At 38.2% G+C, this 19,133-nt stretch overlaps 1 protein-coding gene and 1 long non-coding RNA gene across 3 annotated transcripts in view; one reads left to right on the top strand and one right to left on the bottom strand.

Moving 5' to 3' along the window:
* Positions 1-19,133, top strand: part of LOC145780739 (integrin beta-3-like) — a 37,260-nt gene that overhangs the window by 8,329 nt on the left and 9,798 nt on the right. Inside the window, exons 7-16 of the mRNA XM_082592369.1 lie at positions 930-1,016; positions 1,592-1,687; positions 2,530-2,652; positions 5,537-5,690; positions 6,280-6,460; positions 6,956-7,041; positions 7,313-7,509; positions 15,154-15,300; positions 15,667-15,796; positions 15,964-16,079. Of these exons, the coding sequence (XP_082448495.1) occupies positions 930-1,016; positions 1,592-1,687; positions 2,530-2,652; positions 5,537-5,690; positions 6,280-6,460; positions 6,956-7,041; positions 7,313-7,509; positions 15,154-15,300; positions 15,667-15,796; positions 15,964-16,079 (1,317 nt within the window). The remainder of the gene's footprint in view (positions 1-929; positions 1,017-1,591; positions 1,688-2,529; positions 2,653-5,536; positions 5,691-6,279; positions 6,461-6,955; positions 7,042-7,312; positions 7,510-15,153; positions 15,301-15,666; positions 15,797-15,963; positions 16,080-19,133) is intronic.
* LOC145779901 (uncharacterized) lies at positions 12,909-14,513 on the bottom strand. Of its 2 annotated transcripts, none has more exons than XR_014290575.1 (3): positions 14,390-14,513; positions 13,300-13,419; positions 12,909-12,978 (listed from the first exon to the last, which is right to left on the bottom strand). It is a non-coding gene; the product is annotated as an uncharacterized LOC145779901 (long non-coding RNA). The 2 variants fall into 2 exon arrangements; XR_014290574.1 differs by lacking the exon at positions 14,390-14,513 and adding an exon at positions 13,901-14,320.

The following is a 19,133-nucleotide window of genomic DNA, read 5'->3' as shown; positions in this document are numbered from 1 at the left end:
GCTGGAAATTGTATCATATTCTATTTGTAAAATTTGTAGTGAAATGAAACGAAATCAACCAGCACACAACCCGCTACTGGTGAAATTTTCCGCACGTTTAAAACAAAACTAGCCCAATTTCGCGAGAAAACCGCTGAAGTGGCAACGCTGTTTCAGCCTGCTCCTTCCGGTCGTCTCTGCAGCTGTCACAGTACGTTCAACCCAAAGGTAAAAACCCAAAAGTCATCTATTAAAACCGCTAACGCAAAATAGAGTACATTGAAAACGCTGATTAAATATTGAAAAAAGGCAAACAGGAAGAAATACGGCAACATGTCTGGAATGTAATTTGTAAACTGAAACACTAAGTATGTATAGAGAACAGTGAACACCGGTGGTTGCAAATCAACTACACAAAATAAACGTCACTGAACAGAAATACACAACCACTGTGTTTCTTGGTTCAAGCAGAAGATTTTAAATGCGTACACCATGTACATGCTTCTACAGAATTTTGCATATTTCTGTGACATTTGCGACTGCTCAATGCCAACGACGCTTGTTTCTTTGCTTTAGTAGCGAGTGGTGTCGTTTGGTGCTGAGGAATGGGCAATTTTGAATAGTTTGCTGTCTGAATTAATAAAAATTATATCTCGTATTGGGATTACTTTGTTGAAAGAAAAACTACACAGCCACCAGCTACTAATTAGTACAGTAAAGCACGGATTTGTTGCAGTGTAGTGTTATCGAGGTTTTTCAAAGTTCCACAATGCAATGTAAGTCGCACTACTTATCATCGTCATTTGTCATCCGCACGTCATCGCAATGTGGTGTCGGTGAGCTATGCATTGAAAAATGATTTTTGAGCAGATTAAAGCCTGCCATCGCCCCCACGTACATGAAGAAATGTATCGGCGATTGTAATCTGATTAATTTATACTTTGGTTCAGGTGAAATCGAGTCTTGGTGATAAACTAGCTCTGGACAAAGTCATTCCACTGTTTTTAGTTCCATCAATTTCGAATAACGAATTCGAGGTTTGTGGTATACTTTTTTTCAGTTTTTTTACGTAGCTTGTTATATGTGAACTTTCTTGAAACATGACGAATTGAAAACCATTGTCACGTTTTAGGCCTGACATCCGGAACTGCACGCACTCTTATGTCCCTTCCTTTTAGGAGTTAAACTAAGCAAAAAAGTTTTTTGAAAAAGTGCAACTGCAAGAATATCTTCGTCTTGTTGCTGTCAATTTGTGGAAGCTTCTCTCCACTGGGTGCGATCAATGGCGTTTTCGTTGGCAATGCATCAACACATATTTTAACTTTTGTTTTTTCTTTTCACAAAAGAAGCGTTCATACAATGCTTAGAATTTGTTATCAGCAGTTTCACCTGATTATTCTCTTGTTTATTATTGTTATTTATGTGTCACAAAAGTTAGCGCCTGATCTTTTTAGTGCCAAGGATTCACAATAAACAAGATATGCATCAACAACAACACACAATGCTTTTGTGTGGCAGTGTCGTTATTCTGCTTGTCGAGTTTGCCACGTAAGCGGTTATATTCGAGCAAGTGCCATTTGTAATTTATATATGTAAGTATTGTACTTTTAAGAATCAAATTGAAGGCGCCATCACAGCCGAGCTGTCTTCAGATCCTTCCAACGTCATCGAATCGCTGAAGACTGTTCACAACAACGCACAGGTTCAGGTGCGTCATCCTAATACTTCCCTCTAATTCTTGGAATTATTTTATAAGCTCGATGGCATGACAATGCTGAAGATTACAAATAGGGTAAATACATGTATGAACTAGCTTACTTCTGTACGCATGTAACTTGGGCATGTACGATTGCACGTATGTGTTTGTCTAAGTAGCATAAATGTTGCAACTCGGTGTTGCTGTTCTTGTAAATGTTCCCTATCAATGAAAAGGAAATGTTGGCCACTTCAACAACAAATGTGTTTTTTTGAAATGGCTGCTGGCTGATTATTGTTGGCTGCTACTACCTATGGTCTTGCTTTCAATTTCCAACTATTGAGTGCGATAGAACTACTTCTTGTGTCACAATTCTCAAGTCAAACAAGTTAAAAATCATTGATTGAGAATTGCTTGTAAGTTTCAAACAAATCAATTCATACAATGATGTGCGTTGTGTGTATCGCCTTTTTAGGTTCATATCGCGTTCTTACAGATATAACGTAAGTAGGTCTAGAAAGAGTCTACAGGGAAATACATGGTGTCTCCGAATTTAAGCTTTGCAATGAAGTGTTTTGTCAAGATACAGCCACTAGTTCTCCAGCCAATAAGTTTGTTAGCTCTGCCACACGGCTGACAAGCAACGCAGAAAGCTGTAATATGTAAAATTCACTTGTATTTATTCTCTGCTAGTTCTATCGAGAACAATGGTGCCTAGTATCCAACCCTCAATAAGAGGAAGGAACATAACGATAATGGATTCAATTCAAGTACAAATGTGATATTTGCTGACCAGTTGTTGCTTATCGGTAGTCTCGATATTTTCCTTATTGGAAGTGCTTATATTTACCCAGGTTTCACTGGAGGTGGAATTGCCAGATGGAATCCGCATGATCAACCCGACTTCACAATGCCAAGGTTCTTTATCTAAAAGATTGAAGGGTCTTCGATGTGACAACGTTAAATTGGGAAACGTGGTATGCAAGTCATGTTGCTTTATTTGTACAGGGTCAGGCAGAATAATCTATAACATTTGAAATTGTTACTGTAGCAAACCTGTTACAGTGAGACAAGTGGTTGAAATGAAATTTTGCACCTAATGACTTGCCATTTGTGTTTTCTAAAGCACGAGCCACCTGGTAGGCCTCGAAGTGTTCGGGGTCTGCTACTATTGGGCTAGTCCGATTGGGCTAGTCCGATTCGGCTATTACCCTATTCTGCTACAGCCCGATTCGGCTAGTCCGATTCGGCTAGTCCGATTCGGCTAGTCCGATTCGGCTAGTCCTAGGCTAGTTGAAATCAATGCTTAATTACTCGTAACTTTCACGTGATATAGGCCTAATTTTTTTGTAGTCAGAGTGTAAAGATGGAGGTTTGATATTATCGAATTGAATCGCCGGTTAATACTTACCGCCGGTTAAATCTCTAAATTGATGGACCGTGCATTATCGTAAAAACTGTCCGTACGCGCATTTGCCACTTTGACTATATATGATAATATATGACTTTGTTTTAGAGCATCAAATTTATGCTATCTCTGTAATTAATAACTCGTATGTAAGTTTTTACATGTATTTTGAACATAGGCGCCTAAGCCGTGGGGGCCTGGCCCCCACGCATATTTCTGCGTGGGGGCAACTTTTTATGCTGTATTGATACATAAAACAATAGATGAACTAGCGATCGGCAGCAGGAAAACATTCTTTGAATGCAAACCGCAACAGCTTCGCAATAAATAATCACTAGAACGAGTAGCGATGCTACAATCCCACACCAGACAACAAAATCTGTCATTTTTACATTGATTTAACGTCTGCAGACGTTGAATCAATGTAAATATGATTGATTTTGCTGCCTGGAACATAGCAAAAATCTACCATTTTGTGTCGATTCAATGTCATCAGATGTTGAATGCACCTAAAAAAAAACATAATTTGCTACGTAGACGGGAGCGTGCGTTTAGCTTTATGAGCTTGCAAACAGACTTGATGTCGCCTTCGAAAGTCGAAACCTCTGCACTGCAGTGAATTGCGCGGTGCCCAGTGAATCGCTCGCTGTGAAAATGAACTTGAAGTCTCGGCCCGAGGTAACCACTAACCAGCGCAACAAGGGCTGGTACAAACCGCATTGCGAACACGCCGCATAATCAACGCAGTAACGGACTCACGCAAACTGCATGGCGCACACACGACCGTTGCCATGGAAACTCGATCAAAGGCGGAATATGCGCATCTTTTGTTTCATCTGCAACGCGAAAACGGGCGTTTTACAGCGGTCAGTCATAAGTTGCGATATTGTAGTGAAAAGGGAGCAATGTCAAGTCGAAAACTTTATCAAACGTCTCTCCGTAACTATTTTTCAAGGGTTGCTTACGGATGTCAGCAACTTTTAAATTTATTCAAGGTGACGTGCTGCTGAATTGATGTAAACATGAATGATTTTACTTTCCACGGGTATATTTTCAAGCGTATGATCAAGTTAGTATTTGCATTCCATTTTCAAAACATTGTCATTCCATTTACAGTGTACCTTTTAGTAAACCTTTTCGTCTCTTGTTTCATGCTAATAAATCTAGTTTTTTGCTAAACTTTATGTTGTGCTTAGCTTAAAGAGTCGCAGTCCATCAACCGCTAGCTAACGCAGACGCATGTCATGTGTTTGCTTAACCGAAGTGGTCGAGTTTTGTTTATAATAATTAACGGTAGGTCGAACGTAGCGATAACTCCGAGTGTGGCAATAAATGCAATCCTAGTGTGACGGCATAATTGCGTCATCCATCTGCGTGACATTTGCTGAATTTACGTTGCTGCTGATGAAACATGCTTTCGCCCCCACCGCCAAAAAAATAGTTAGGCGCCTATGATTTTGAACAGTAACACACTCGAACAACTTACTAAACACTTCTGTTTATCTCATTAACCTGTATTGTTAATCATGAAAAATGTTGTTTTGCTGTAAAACACATATTTTGAACGAACCCAGACAACAAAAATGACGGATTTTGCCGTCTGGGAAGGCACTCAAAGGTAAACACTGGATAAAATGCAAGAATGCAAAAGAAACGATAGCCTATTGTGGCATAAAATACAAAATTCCCTAAATAAACAGAAGGCATTGTTGGATTTACAGAAGGAGTTTGTTGGATTACAGAAGGATTATCGTTGGATTTTCAAAAAATTGCCGAATAGGGAACTAACTGATAAAGACTGTAGCCAAATAGGGAACTAGCCCAATCGGACTAGCCAAATCGGACTAGCCGAATCGGACTAGCCCAATCGGACTAGCCCAATCGGACTAGCCCAATCGGACTAGCCCAATCGGACTAGCCGAAACGGGCCATTCCGAAGTGTTCGAAGCTGTTAAAGAGCCAATGCAGTTTTTTTCACCTAGCTTGAAATTTAGATAAGTTAGAGCTATGTGATGCATTGAAGTCGGATAAAAAACCATTATTTCTGGATCTTTTGATACTTAAATAAAGCTTTTAGCATTTGCGGTTGAAGGGATATGGATGTTGGAGTCATTTGCTTCCTTGCAAAAAATGTGGGGGCTTGCGCTACGCCTAAACATAAATATTTCTTAAAAATTATTTTGCATGTGATATATTTTTCCCAAATGAAACACGTTAAACGTTTGGCACCAAAAAAATCAAAAAATATTTTTAAGGACCTCCCTAATGTAATGTCGTAAATGCATAAAGTTAAAGTAGTCGTGGACAGTCTAAAAGTGCAGATTGCTGGTCGTTAAGAGTTTCGATAACGAAAAAACAGTGACCAGGAATTGTTTCAAAGTAGAGAAGAAAGTCGGTCAAGGCAAAAAGGTCGAAACCCAAAATTGAAATCAAACAACCTGTTTGCGTTTCAGCTCAACTTCACAATGCAACTGATAACAAACACGAGTCTGGCAAGTCCTGTCACTGTCAGTGTGTCTCCACGCGGCTTTACCGACGTTCTTCGGGTCAACGTCAAACCACAGAATGAGTGCCCATGCATTGCTAATTCCTCTTACAATTGCTCAGGTACAGTGCAGGGGAGATAGAACGATTGTTCTGTGTGCTTCGCTTATCAGTTCACGCCGGACAACAATAGCTTGCTTGTATTCTTACGTGATTGATCTAATTCAACGATGGTTGTGAACAAATGTTGTGCTCGTATACATACACGTAACATGTATGTAGTAGAATATAAATATATATAATGTTTCTATTTGAATAAGATACTTCTGATGATCCGTTAAAGGTGAAACAGGCTGTTAAGGATTCAAATAGTAATAACTATATTTGGTTTAAATATAATGTTCTATGTATTCTATAGTGCTCTTGATGAAGTAGTAGTAGTAGTTCAGCTTTAATCCGGTGATGTCCCCGTTACTGAGTGTGGCCGGATTCACCTCCAAGTGACGTAATCGCCTTCACACCCTGCCTCCACAGTCCACATCGATCTGTCTATCGCTTCCTCTTGTCAAACCCACCTTGCTGCTTTCCTCCTCAACTTGCTTTTTCCACATTTTCTTGGCTTGTACATACACAGTAATTAATATTCTAAAACAGATCTAGAACTAGATTTTTTTGCCAAATTTATTTATTTGGAATTTTTTTTTTTGGTCAGGTCATGGAACATATGACTGTGGAGTGTGCCTCTGTGACGAGGGATATTCTGGTCACGACTGCAAGTGTGACGCCCAGAACGGACAAAATACACTGGCGTACTTGGATGAGTGCACAGACCATTTGTCTGAAACTGTGTGTAGTGATAGAGGGGAATGCGATTGTGGAATATGTATGTGTTTGTAAGTTGATCATTTCAAAGCAGTGTACCGATTACATTGTTGTGTCACTATGAAGTATTCCAACATGCTTGGCAACATTGTATTTGTGGCATGTTTAGCTGCTGTGTCATTCCTATATTTTTACAAGGAAACAATGTTGCCCGAGTAGATACAATAATTACCCCACTGTTTTCGATGAAGTCGTTTATTTAATTAAACCACTTGAATTTTCTCTGTAATATTTTCTTTTTCGAAGTGGTCTGGTCATTAACAGGAGACACGGCAATTGCCCTCCTAGTTCTAGCAACATACTTTCTGTTTATTGCTTGTCCAATGTTTTGTTACTTTAATATTATCTGTCACCTATTGTGGCAAGACAAAATTAAACCCGGTCTTGCTTACACGCCACTCAAAATGATGGAACAGAAAAAAAGTAACTTATAATTGAATAACCGACGTGTGTGCATTTCAGCATCTTTGAAGACGAATTGATCTTTGATTCAAATTACTTTACAGCCAATATCCTCGGCAAAACATCACAGGCAGATACTGCGAATGCAGCGACGCTACATGCGATCGTGTCAGAGAAAGACTTTGTAACGGTTGGTATCTGATTTTTAAGCTCATATCAATGTGATTGCTTTCAATTTCTAGTGACAAGCTTAGGATGTTGTGCTTCCCATGTCTGCGTTTCAGCATAATGTCGTTTTAACAAGGTTACAAAACATCATTTTTGTGATTTTATTTTTTGCAAAGTATGAATAAAAGTAACTTTTACGCCTCAACGAATACACACCTACACGTTTTGTCTAGTATAAAAGAGAGTTTTATTGGAAACAACATTTCACAATGTAATATTAACGTCAAACACAGATGCAGGTACATGCGTATGCGGCCAATGCATCTGCGACGAGGGTTGGACAGGAAACGCATGCGCTTGCACGTTGGATGCATCTGCTTGCTATGACACCAGTGAATATGCTGTGAACAGCAGTGTGCCTTGCAATGGGAACGGTGATTGTCACTGTGGCTTATGCGTGTGTGACACCTACAAGAGTGGATCATATGAGGTAGCTCCCTTGTAGGATGTTTTATTTTTAATTATAAAATTTAAATATTTCAAGTATATATTATATATATAACATCGTTAGGTAGCTAAAAAGCAAATCTTAAAATGTATGCCAAAACCTTCTCACCTATCAGACGTCAGTTTTACTGTTTGGAAATGCTCAAGTCATGCGTTCCATATCATGCGCTTTTGCAAAGAAGGAATGTGACCAAAATGTGGATTTTTCAAACTGATGGTAACTACTTTTAACTGGCGCTTTGGTTGTGAAAGTATCTATCTTTGTAATGAGAAGATTCTTTAAGGGTTGAATGTACCAGCAGTGGATTATTCACCGATTAGGCTAATCTGCTGATTAGCTAACTTGGTCGTGGACAAATTTTCTTGTTGTTCCAACTATAATCCGCTGATTCATATCACCGATTACTGTTTCACGGATGAATCTCTCGCAAACTGATTTTCGATTGACAAATTATGGGGTTGACTTAATTGGCCGCTTATAAGAATCGTTGCTGGTGCATCCAACTCTTCGATTCAATCATGGAAGCATGAAGATTAAGAGGCTTTGAACTACTGATGCTGGCCCAGTCACCGAATTTTTATTTTAAGTATTTGACTTCATTTAAGCGAAGAAAATTTCAGTCTTTTTGTGCTGATGCATAAGCGTCCATCATTGAAAACAACTACAACACATCTACTAGACCTCCCCAATCCCCGGACTTTTTTTTGTTTTCATCTATATTGTGACTTTTCTGCATGGGTTTTCAATGCTGATTTCAAAAATATGCATAAAATTTTTTTTCGATCAACGTCTGGGAAGTTATTTGCTGTTGCTTAGCAACAACTTTTCATAAAAATTACAAAAATCTCCTTTAAAACCTCTTTACTTTTAACCTGGTATCCTGATATCTAGATTATCTGAAAGCATTTCTTCTGCTGAAGAATTTAAAAAAAAAATTATTAAAATTGGACAATCGGTACCAGAGTTAAGACCGTTTAAGTACCCATATTATGCAGTCACGCATGACTGATTTTTGTTAATTTATTGCCAAATGATACTAGAAAAATGGTGAAAGTTGCTGTCAAGGGGTTTTTGGGGGTAAGGAGTTCAAAAAATATATTAAAAAGAGTCTCAGAGCAACAGAAAAAAAAGTTATTAAAAAATTGATACGAACAGTCATGCATGAATGATTTTGTCGCAGTCGCTTCATTCCTACAACGAGATGTATTCCTTAGGCACCACAAACGTTACATGCCTAGAGTCATAAACAGTATAACGTGGAACCGATCATCTCAATGTAGCTAATATCTGGGTACCCATTGCACTTGACGTTAGAATACACGCTTCATTGCTCGGAAAGAGCTCTGATCAAGTGCAAGATGGTCACAGTCCGCCACAATTTCAATAGCATCTCTCACCCAGCATAATGTAGTCTATGTATCTAAATCATGTGGCAAAAAATGGATTAAGTCATCTGAACTTAACGATAACCTTCTGTAATGCATTTCAGGTTTCACTATTGATCAGTTAGCATTTTCTACTTGTATCTTGTATGATTAATATAGCGTATTGTATACACTTCTACTGTCTGATATTCCGTGTGTATTCATGTATCCATCATGGAGCTGAGGAAGAGTAAAATAAACAATGGTGGTTTGCTTGGTAATTTGCAGCCTTTAAAACATTTTAAGGAAGGACAATTTAGACCAACTACTGGAGATGTTCTTCAGAAATACATATATCATCTTCAATTAAATCCTCGTAACCACCAGAGTGGGAAGCTCGCAGCTTGGGATCCAGCAGTATGTCCAGCAAAAGTATGGCAGCCTGCTTGCATTCCACTGATGACAAAACAAAATATCCAAAACAAAATTATTCGTTTGGTTGATGAATACAAGAAATACGAACATGACAAAAAAGAATCTGCTGCCTTAATTAAATTTCGAGAAACACTGACAACACGATTTAGGATATCTGCTAAGAATGTCGAAAATCTTATTAACAAAAACAAAACATTGCTACCAGAAGATAAGGCAGAAGGTATACAGTTTCTTAAATTACTTGAAAAACAAACCAACCAGCATCTCTTGGACCCCTTGATAGAAAGAGGTTGAAACGCTTCAAGAATTATGCATTGAAGAATCGAATAAAGGTAATAAAGTGTGATGAATGTTTGTTCCCAGTATGCTTAACAGCCTAATGATGTTTAAAGTAACATACCTATTAATTTTTGATACAGATGCATAAACAAGACATTTTTTACAGATAAATGCAGATTCTCAGTGCAGATTCGACTTAATTTATTGGGAAAATGACGAGGAGAGGAAATTAAGTCCTGAGGTAGATGGCTGAGAATCTGCATTTATCTGTAAAAAACGTCTTGTTTATGCATCCGTATCAAAAATTAATAGGTATGTTATTTTAAAAATCATTGGGCTGTTAAGCATACTGGGAATAAACATACATCACACTTTATTACCTTTATTCGACTCTTCAATGCATAATTCTTGAAGCGTTTCGACCTCTTTCTATCAAGGGGTCCAAGAGATGCTGGTTGGTTTGTTTTTCAAGTAATTTAAGAAACTGTATACCTTCTGCCTTATCTTCTGGTAGCAATGTTTTGTTTTTGTTAATAAGATTTTCGACATTCTTAGCAGATATCCTAAATCGTGTTGTCAGAGTTTCTCGAAATTTAATTAAGGCAGCAGATCCCTGTTTGTCATGTTCGTATTTCTTGTATTCATCAACCAAACGAATAATTTTGTTTTGGATATTTTGTTTTGTCATCAGTGGAATGCAAGCAGGCTGCCATACTTTTGCTGGACATACTGCTGTATCCCAAGCTGCGAGCTTCCCACTCTGGTGACTGGTGGTTACGAGGATTTAATTGAAGATGATATATGTATTTCTGAAGAACATCTCCAGTAGTTGGTCTAAATTGTCCTTCCTTAAAATGTTTTAAAGGCTGCAAATTACCAAGCAAACCACCATTGTTTATTTTACTCTTCCTCAGCTCCATGATGGATACATGAATACACACGGAATATCAGACAGCAGAAGTGCATACAATACGTTATATAATCATACAAGATACAAGTAGAAAATGCTAACTGATCAATAGTGAAACCTGAAATGCATTACAGAAGGTTATCGTTAAGTTCAGCTGACTTAATCCATTTTTTGCCACATGATTTAGATACATAGACTACATTATGCTGAGTAAGAGATACTATTGAAACTGTGGCGGACTGTGACCATCTTGCACTTGATCAGAGCTCTTTCCGAGCAATGTAGCGTGTATTCTAACATCAAGTGCAATGGGTACCCAGATATTAGCTACATTGAGATGATCGGTTCCACGTTATACTGTATATGACTCTAGGCATGTAACGTTTGTGGTGCCTAAGGAATACATCTCGTTGTAGGAATGAAGCGACTGCGACAAAATCATTCATGCATGACTGTTCGTATCAATTTTTTAATAACTTTTTTTCTGTTGCTCTGAGACACTTTTTAATATATTTTTTGAACTCCTTACCCCCAAAAACCCCTTGACAGCAACTTTCACCATTTTTCTAGTATCATTTGGCAATAAATTAACAAAAATCAGTCATGCGTGACTGTATAATCTGGGTACTTAAACGGTCATAACTCTGGTACCGATTGTCCAATTTTAATAATTTTTTTTTTAAATTCTTCAGCAGAAGAAATGCTTTCAGATAATCTAGATATCAGGATACTAGGTTAAAAGTAAAGGGGTTTTAAAGTGCAACTGCACGATTGAATTAACATAGGCTAAAATCCATTGCCAAGACATCTGGAACCTGTTGAATAACTCACTTCCTTACAATTGAGGCCCACAGTCGAGAAACCGACCCTTTTCTCACGCTCTCTAGCGCTTCTCTCTCACGCTACCTGGAAGTAGCAAACTCGTCAACGCCACCTAGCGATATGACGTCAGTTGGAGTCGAGACCAAACTAGCCGAGATAGGTTTGGTTGCTACTGAATGCGCAAATTTATAAGGTATCCATAGTGAAGACGCATCTTTCAGCCAGCATTATACAAATTTAGTTGTTCATGCTTGTGTGCCAGGAGTGGTTTGCGAAGCCCATCGCCGAAGGCTAGTTTCGTAGATTACAACAGCCAAACTTGGTTATATCGAAAATATGTTGTATTGTACGGTGTTGCAGGACATAGTACAGTCGACTATCATGCGATAACGCTTTAGCATTCATTGGGACTGTCTTCGGCGGTGTTGACATCTCCGTTCTATAAAAATAATCTAGATGAAGCTAAAAAAGACTAGAATAAGCCAAATTGAAGCAGAAATAAAGTAAAAGAATAAACCAACATACAATACTAATGACAAATCACATTACGACACACAAATCGAAAACAAACCAAACCAAAAAACACCAAATCGAAAAATAAAAATAAACGAAACGGTTGCAATAAACCAGGTTAAACCAAGACTAAAATGTTAACACTGGTCTTTGGAACCCAGCATAGTCTCCATCGTCACTGGGATACTTTCTGCGGATAAATGACACAATGCAGGATGGCAGCACGACTCTGTTGGACTTGCCAAGAACTTCTCCATCCAACAGCCACTCCAGCACCTGCCTATAGGCGACCAGCCTGAATTGCCTGGGAAATGTAACAGCAAGTCGTTTAATAATGAATGGAACAATTACGCAACCAGCTCTTGAAAGGCTGTTGAACAATGAACAGTAAACAAGCTCAAGTGAACGCACTCATAAGAAAAAGAGATGTCAATAGAAATGTAAACCTAATAGCCTACAAGGCGATGAAGGAATATACTTCATATACTGGTTCCACCCATATGCAAATGGATATGTTTTAAGAGCATACTAGATATGCCGGTTATAAGATGCAATTGTTACACTACTAAGGTAACTCTACAATACTCCACCAATCTTTTTGACTATTTTATTTCAAATATTGCTGCCCTTCAATTGTTGTGTCCCACGACTTCTCGGATAGTTCATATTCAGATGACAGATAGAAAAATGAAGAATGAGCAGATGCATCTCTATTTTTAAGTGGGGTAGAAGATGCAACTGGCTTACCCAGACTGGAAAGCAACATTGTTTCAGTGTTCGTGCCCACGGTATTTCGTCCAAACCACGTTTGGGTACCTGTTGAGAACTAATGCTGTAGTAGTGGCACAATAGACTGTTATGAGTAGTTGTAAATAAGCAAAAAGAAACACTTTAACATTGACTGCAGAATCAATCAAACTTTAAAAAAAAAGATAGCAGATAAGCACTTATTGATAGGTGACTCACCAACAGATCGTTTTGTAGTCTGCTCCTGTTTTAATGAAACCTGACAAGCCTTGGATTGGAAAGATGCTGTTTCACACCAGGTGGAAACATCCGAATGTCTCACTTGAAAACTCGCAGCTAACCATTTGTTTGTCAACATCCGCATTCCGCAACCTCCAATACCTAATATGTATTGTAAAGTACACTTTGCTTTATTAACAACCATTGAAGATTATAACGTTTTGAAATTGGTACCATGCCAGTATTAGATGCACTTGAATTGTACATAAGAGATTAATGCAACAGCATTATGCGGTGATTTTGACTACTGGGTAATTTACAAAAAAAGAATGAAATATGATAGAACGATAAACCCCTCGGCCACCACCAGAGATAAAAGAGGAGGACATCACCCGTAACTGAATACAAGCAGCACATTAGATTGAACCTGTAGCCTATATTAATTATGTTGGTTCATCAATACAACAATGCAAGGCTACATACTGTCATCTCATCATGCATAGCAACGTCAATGGAATCTTCAGCAGCAGTCGGCACAGCTTGTTGAGATGCAGTGGTTTTACTTTTCTTGGTCGAACCCGCACCCATTTCATCATTCATGGCCTACAAAAAATTGACAATTAATATCAGATTACTGTATGTCTCACACACCTCCTGAACACATATGAAGACCTGGGTAGCACAATTGTAGTTTGGGCAACATTGAATTATGATCAGATTATGAATCCCACTAGCTACATTCTGTAAAAGTTAGGAAAGAAAACAATCTGGACATCAAATTTGTATAAAAAATTGCTAAGCCACATATTCTGAGCCAAAAGTTGTTAATCCCAATTGAGAGATAAAAGGTGTTCTGTCAAAGTAAGTACCGTAAGCAACACAGTAAGTTTTGCAACCTTGCTGTTTTGCAAGGTAGTGATCTGTTGTAATTAGACTATAACAGTGGTACCGGTATTACATAACTACTTAATCGTTTTGAGCAGATGGCACATTGTATGTTCATAAAATTTAAAACAAGTAGGCCTAAAAACATTACATACCGGTAGGATATGCAGCCTATAGCTTCTATTGTGTAACTACAAACCTTCACTATTGTCCGCTTTTGCATTCGATGATCTCTATCCAGCTTAGATGCAGTAGCATCAGACGTACCGGTAGCAGAGGTACATTTTATGGTGGGAACAGCAGATTTCTTCAGAATGTAACGTTTGCAAAATCCCATATTAACTTCAAAATAATTTTCAAAATCCTGCTCAAGAAAGTGATTTGAGCAGATAACACTGGTAGGGAAGGGTCCATTCCATTTGCGGACTTGATGAGCAAACTTGCACCAGTTAATTCGCAAACGTTAATCGTTAGGGAAGGCAAAAAATGTCACCTTTGCACCAGAAACAAATTTTTGTGTGATAGAGCAAATTTTCACCATTTTAAATGTTTGGCTCAGAACTACAATAATCTAAGAAACGAAGTTGCAATAGAAATGTTTTGTTTTAAAAGTTTTATATATTTGAACTAAAGACTTGAAGCTTACAAGAATGTCACATAACATTGGTTAAGATGTATCATACCTTACCTTGCATGGCCTATGACAGCTTTGGTCTGTCCCTTCACCAACAATTTCAATGGATAAGTCAACAGACCTGGCTTATTTTTTTCAAACTCGAGATTGCAAAGAGCCTATACTACCTGTCTTCCCATAAAAAGCACATGCAACAAGATCGAAGCAGCGAAAAAAAACTTCCTTCCTCTAGGTCTAGGACAAACACAACTAGCTAAACTAAAACTAGTAAAAGACTTGTAAAACCAGTTGTCGCTTCGATCTGACTGACTCCAACTGACGTCATAATCTGCGTGTTGCGCAATGCAGGCGGAACGTGGCCAAAAATACAAGCGCGTGGAAAACCATAGTTTTGTTAATTTTTATTGAGATAATTATAGCCTTAAAAAGTAAGGGCGAGGTTGGTATTTATAGATTGAAACATGCTCTTTCAGATAAAGTGCGGTCAAAGTCATCGTGCAGTAGCACTTTAAAGGAGATTTTTGTAATTTTTATGAAAAGTTGTTGCTAAGCAACAGCGAATAACTTCCCAGACGTTGATCGAAAAAAAATTTTATGCATATTTTTGAAATCAGCATTGAAAACCCATGCAGAAAAGTCACAATATAGATGAAAACAAAAAAAAGTCCGGGGATTGGGGAGGTCTAACATCTACGTATTATCACACTTTGTTTTACGGGCCCAGGATAATGTTGAACCACCAGGTTGCCCCCATAGAAAGATCGATTTTTCTCCCTTTTCCTTACAAATACGAAAGTATAAATCAATCATATTCACAGGCGAAATATCGTGGTGCTTTTTGTTCGAACAAACCTGAAATTGTTACTTGTTCATTTTACAAAGATTGTGTTCAATGCTTGGCGTTTGGTACTGGTGCGTACAACGATACCGAAATATGTCAAAAGCACTGCAGCAAAGTGGAAAAGGTTGGTTTCTCCCTAGCTTTGTTCTTGAATTGTTTATACGTCATCAGTTCTGGGATTAAATACTCTAGCCTGAGATCAATTTTCTGTTAAAGCAATTTTTCTTGTTTTGCATATTGTTGATCGTTCAGCTGAGAAGAGTCTCGATCATGAAGGTTCGAGCTTCCAGACCCGGCCACTAAAACTGTTGCTTCCATGTCAGGTTTTCTAACGCAATGTTGGCATTTTGACGACGTGTTGTCAGCATTTTTTACAACTGCTCAACCAATCCTCAACCAACAATGTTTTAGCGTAACTTCTTCAACTTGCTTGACATAAGTTCTGCACTCATGGCGCATGTGATGTGATTTGTCGTTGTTGTTTCCACAGGTTGACTCGGTCATTACGGACGGCTTTGAAGAATCTTGCCGCTACGTAGATGCTCGTACAAATTGCATTTTTGAAGTTCTTTTTTTAAAACAAACCGACGTAATGTTATTTTCCGTGGAAACAAACCCAGGTATTTCTGAATGAAAGTTCAAATTTCAAAACAAGATGTTCTAGATTGTTTGCTAGCACCTCATGCCACATAGAAGCATCAGTAATATAAGTCTACTACATTGCGTTTTTGTACTTTAAACATCTTGCATGAATGCACAAATATCTAAATGTACAATTTGGGTCCAGATCCAGCGCAATGCTACGCTTCCGGCAAAGGTGCTGTAGTTGACAAACCCTGCAATGGAATTGGAGTGTGCAGTTGTGGTGAATGTTCTTGCGAGCCAATCTTCGGCAATGGAATGGTAATGAGTGTTGTGATGCACAATGATTTTGCTACTTCCGCCGCATTTTATGTTTTGTCTCGTAGTATCTCTTGTAGAATAATGAAAACATTTTCGGTCTAACTACATTGCACTGATATTGAGTGATTAACTTTCGTTCGGCTACGTAATATCAGAACGCTACCAAGCGGCATTGATAGAATTGCAGCATATCTGCAAAATTATGAAAGATTTAAAGTCGTTTAAATGCGCCACCATTGACGAAAAGCATTTTTGTTTTGTGGCCGTATGCGATGATATTTATCTTAACTACAAGACTTTGTCCACATTTTTGTAGTCGTAAGCAAAGGAAGCCAAACAACAAATGGCATCCATAATGATACGGAAAATAAACAAAACCACGCAAACGTTTTCGGTTATGCATCTAGCCCTTCTCAAGCATATGAACAACTGGTTTGCATTATTTTTGCCTTTTGATCATGATAGATTTCGTGTTGTTGCCAGGGCCTCCGAAAGAAGTCAGCACTGGTCGGGAAACAATATGAAAAATGGGCCCCATAATATTTTTTAGCAAATATTGCGTTGCATGTTCGTGTTAAGCTGAAATTAGCCTACTTTCCTCAGCATGAAAATAACTTCGTTCAATGTAAAAATCATCAATAATAATTAATCACTGGATTACACTTGCAGCAAAAATGCCCTTGAGGCTAACTATTTTGTCTAGAAAGCTTTGTAAACACACAATAGGCCTACAGGCAACGAAAATAGTTCAACCAAGCATTTAATTCAGGAGTGTCCAAACTTTTTCCCACGCGAATCAGATTTGATAATAAGTGTTCGCGGGCCAACAGCCACAATAATTTTTCTGAAAACTGCAAGTTGAATTTATATGATTTTTGTGTGTCTGCAGGCGAAAAAATAACACATTGTACAACAACAGGCGCGGGCCATACAAAAACGTCTCGTGGGCCGGAGTTGGCCCTCGGGCCGGATTTTGGACATCCCTGATTTAATTCAACCCTTTCTGGACTTTTTGCAATGCAAAGTTACGGATCACAGCATCAAATAATAAAATTTTGCGACATCTGAATTGATGCACAACATGTAGCCTATAGTTAGGCTTTTCAATCGGTTTTGAGTCATAGGCCTACTGGAGCGCAAACAATTCTTTATAAATTTCAGTAATTGCTAAAACCAAGTTCTCAAAGCGCAACCGTTGGAGGTAGCTACTGAAACACAAAAAAAAAAATCATAACAAAACTATTTGGAAAAACCTTTCGAAAGTTGCAATCAATGATTCCTTGTGTAGAGATTATGGGGTGGTTCGTTGTGGTTTGCAGCTGAAGTTTGCTGTGTGGCTTTCTGTCAAAAGTATCAACTCATCCAAAATGTCTTGAAAAATGTCATTGTTGTAGCCTACAAATGGTTTAAATTTGTCCCACATGCCCGCAACTGCACAACAGACATACGATGAAATTTTTTTGGAACTTCAAACTCATCGACGATAATTATGTTTGAGTTTGTTGATACATTTGTCAATACCAACAACTATCGAATGCTTTGCAATGTACGGTAGAATACATTTCCTTCGAATGATTCAGCTAGTTAAGTGGAGTTATAAAAGCGTTCTGTCCTCAAGAAAAGAAAATCATTTTCTTTTACATTTATAGTTGCCACTGCAACTTTAGCTTGCGAGTAGTAGCCTACTCTTCTCAGCTTTCTCTTACTTAGATTAAATATTCCTTTAATTTCATTAAATTCATCAGTGAATCTTGTTTAGGACCGTAATCCACATAATGCAAAGCAGTCACAAATTTAAAACTGCTAGTTGTAGGCTACTTTAGCATTGACTCAGCTTCCGATCAAGCTCTTGTTGGTCTTCAATTGCAAAAGGGTAATGTAAAGCATTGGGTTTGACTGCACCACGCCTTGATTACCCTCTCGAAGTAAATTTTCTTTGCAAGATGATAGGACAGCTTTCTTTAGAGTTTTCAGAATTTTTCCTCTGACTGGGCTATAACTTTAAAGATGCCACTAGCTTACAGATATAAACAATTACTCCAAAAATGATAAGACATTTGAACAACGCTGTCTGTAGGCAACATTATGAAATCCAACTAGATTTAAGCAACAACATCCATGAACAAAAAACTCAAATAAAGAAAAAATTCACTACCTTCCAAAATCACATCATGAGAAGCATGACCAACAAAAGGCTACTTGACCACACGAAAACAGAAGATCTTTTAACTATGACAAAATTACATCCAATTGCAGCAATAAGTTAATAAAATCAAAAGTTTTAAAACTGTTCGGCCACACTAAAAGATCACAATTCGGAATCAGCAAAGTTTGCACAGAAGGAAAAGTAGAAGGAAAAAGAAAACGTGGCAGCCAACCAAAACGATGGCAAGACAACATCCAATCATGGACCGGACTCAACTTGGCGACACTGGGCGAGCTGGCTCAAAATCGCCACTCTTGGAAGCAAATAACTCATGTTGATGCGCAATCTGCTGCAGGCGGAGATGATGACTGATGATGATGATCCATAAACAAAAAATATACAGGATTTGCTTTCTTTAATCGTGCTTGGACTGATACCTTTAACTTTCCCAGATAACTTATTTTGAATACAACATCCTACGCCCGGCCAACGCAGATTTTGAAGTTAAGGTTCAGTTGTCAAACAAAAGTAGTTCCCGCTTAGCTAAAACAGCACCAGTTTTCAAGTTGACACTATCAATACAATCCAAACCGTTCAGTGATACAGAAATCATTTCAGCTTCAGATTTTACGTCTTGAAGCTGTTCAACATCGCCTATCTTAACACGAAAATGATTTGTTCTTGATGAGAAGCATCGAGAGTGACATTTACAATGATTGAGAAATACTTGGAACTACGCACTTCATTTAAGAATTTGTTGGTTATTTAGTTGGTACATTTTTACTTTAGTACTAAAAATGGGCCCCCCTCAAAAGTGCAAAAACAAAAAACTACTCGTTTTTCCTTTACAATGTTTTGCTTGGGGGGAAACTGGCCCGACTTCCCCCCCCCCCTCGGAGCCACTGGTT

Source organism: Aplidium turbinatum, chromosome 1 (assembly GCF_918807975.1).
Source record: "Aplidium turbinatum chromosome 1, kaAplTurb1.1, whole genome shotgun sequence".
Classification (NCBI taxonomy): domain Eukaryota; kingdom Metazoa; phylum Chordata; class Ascidiacea; order Aplousobranchia; family Polyclinidae; genus Aplidium; species Aplidium turbinatum.
The sequence above is the reverse complement of the archived record's forward strand: the minus strand, read 5'-3'. Positions and strand labels throughout refer to the sequence as shown.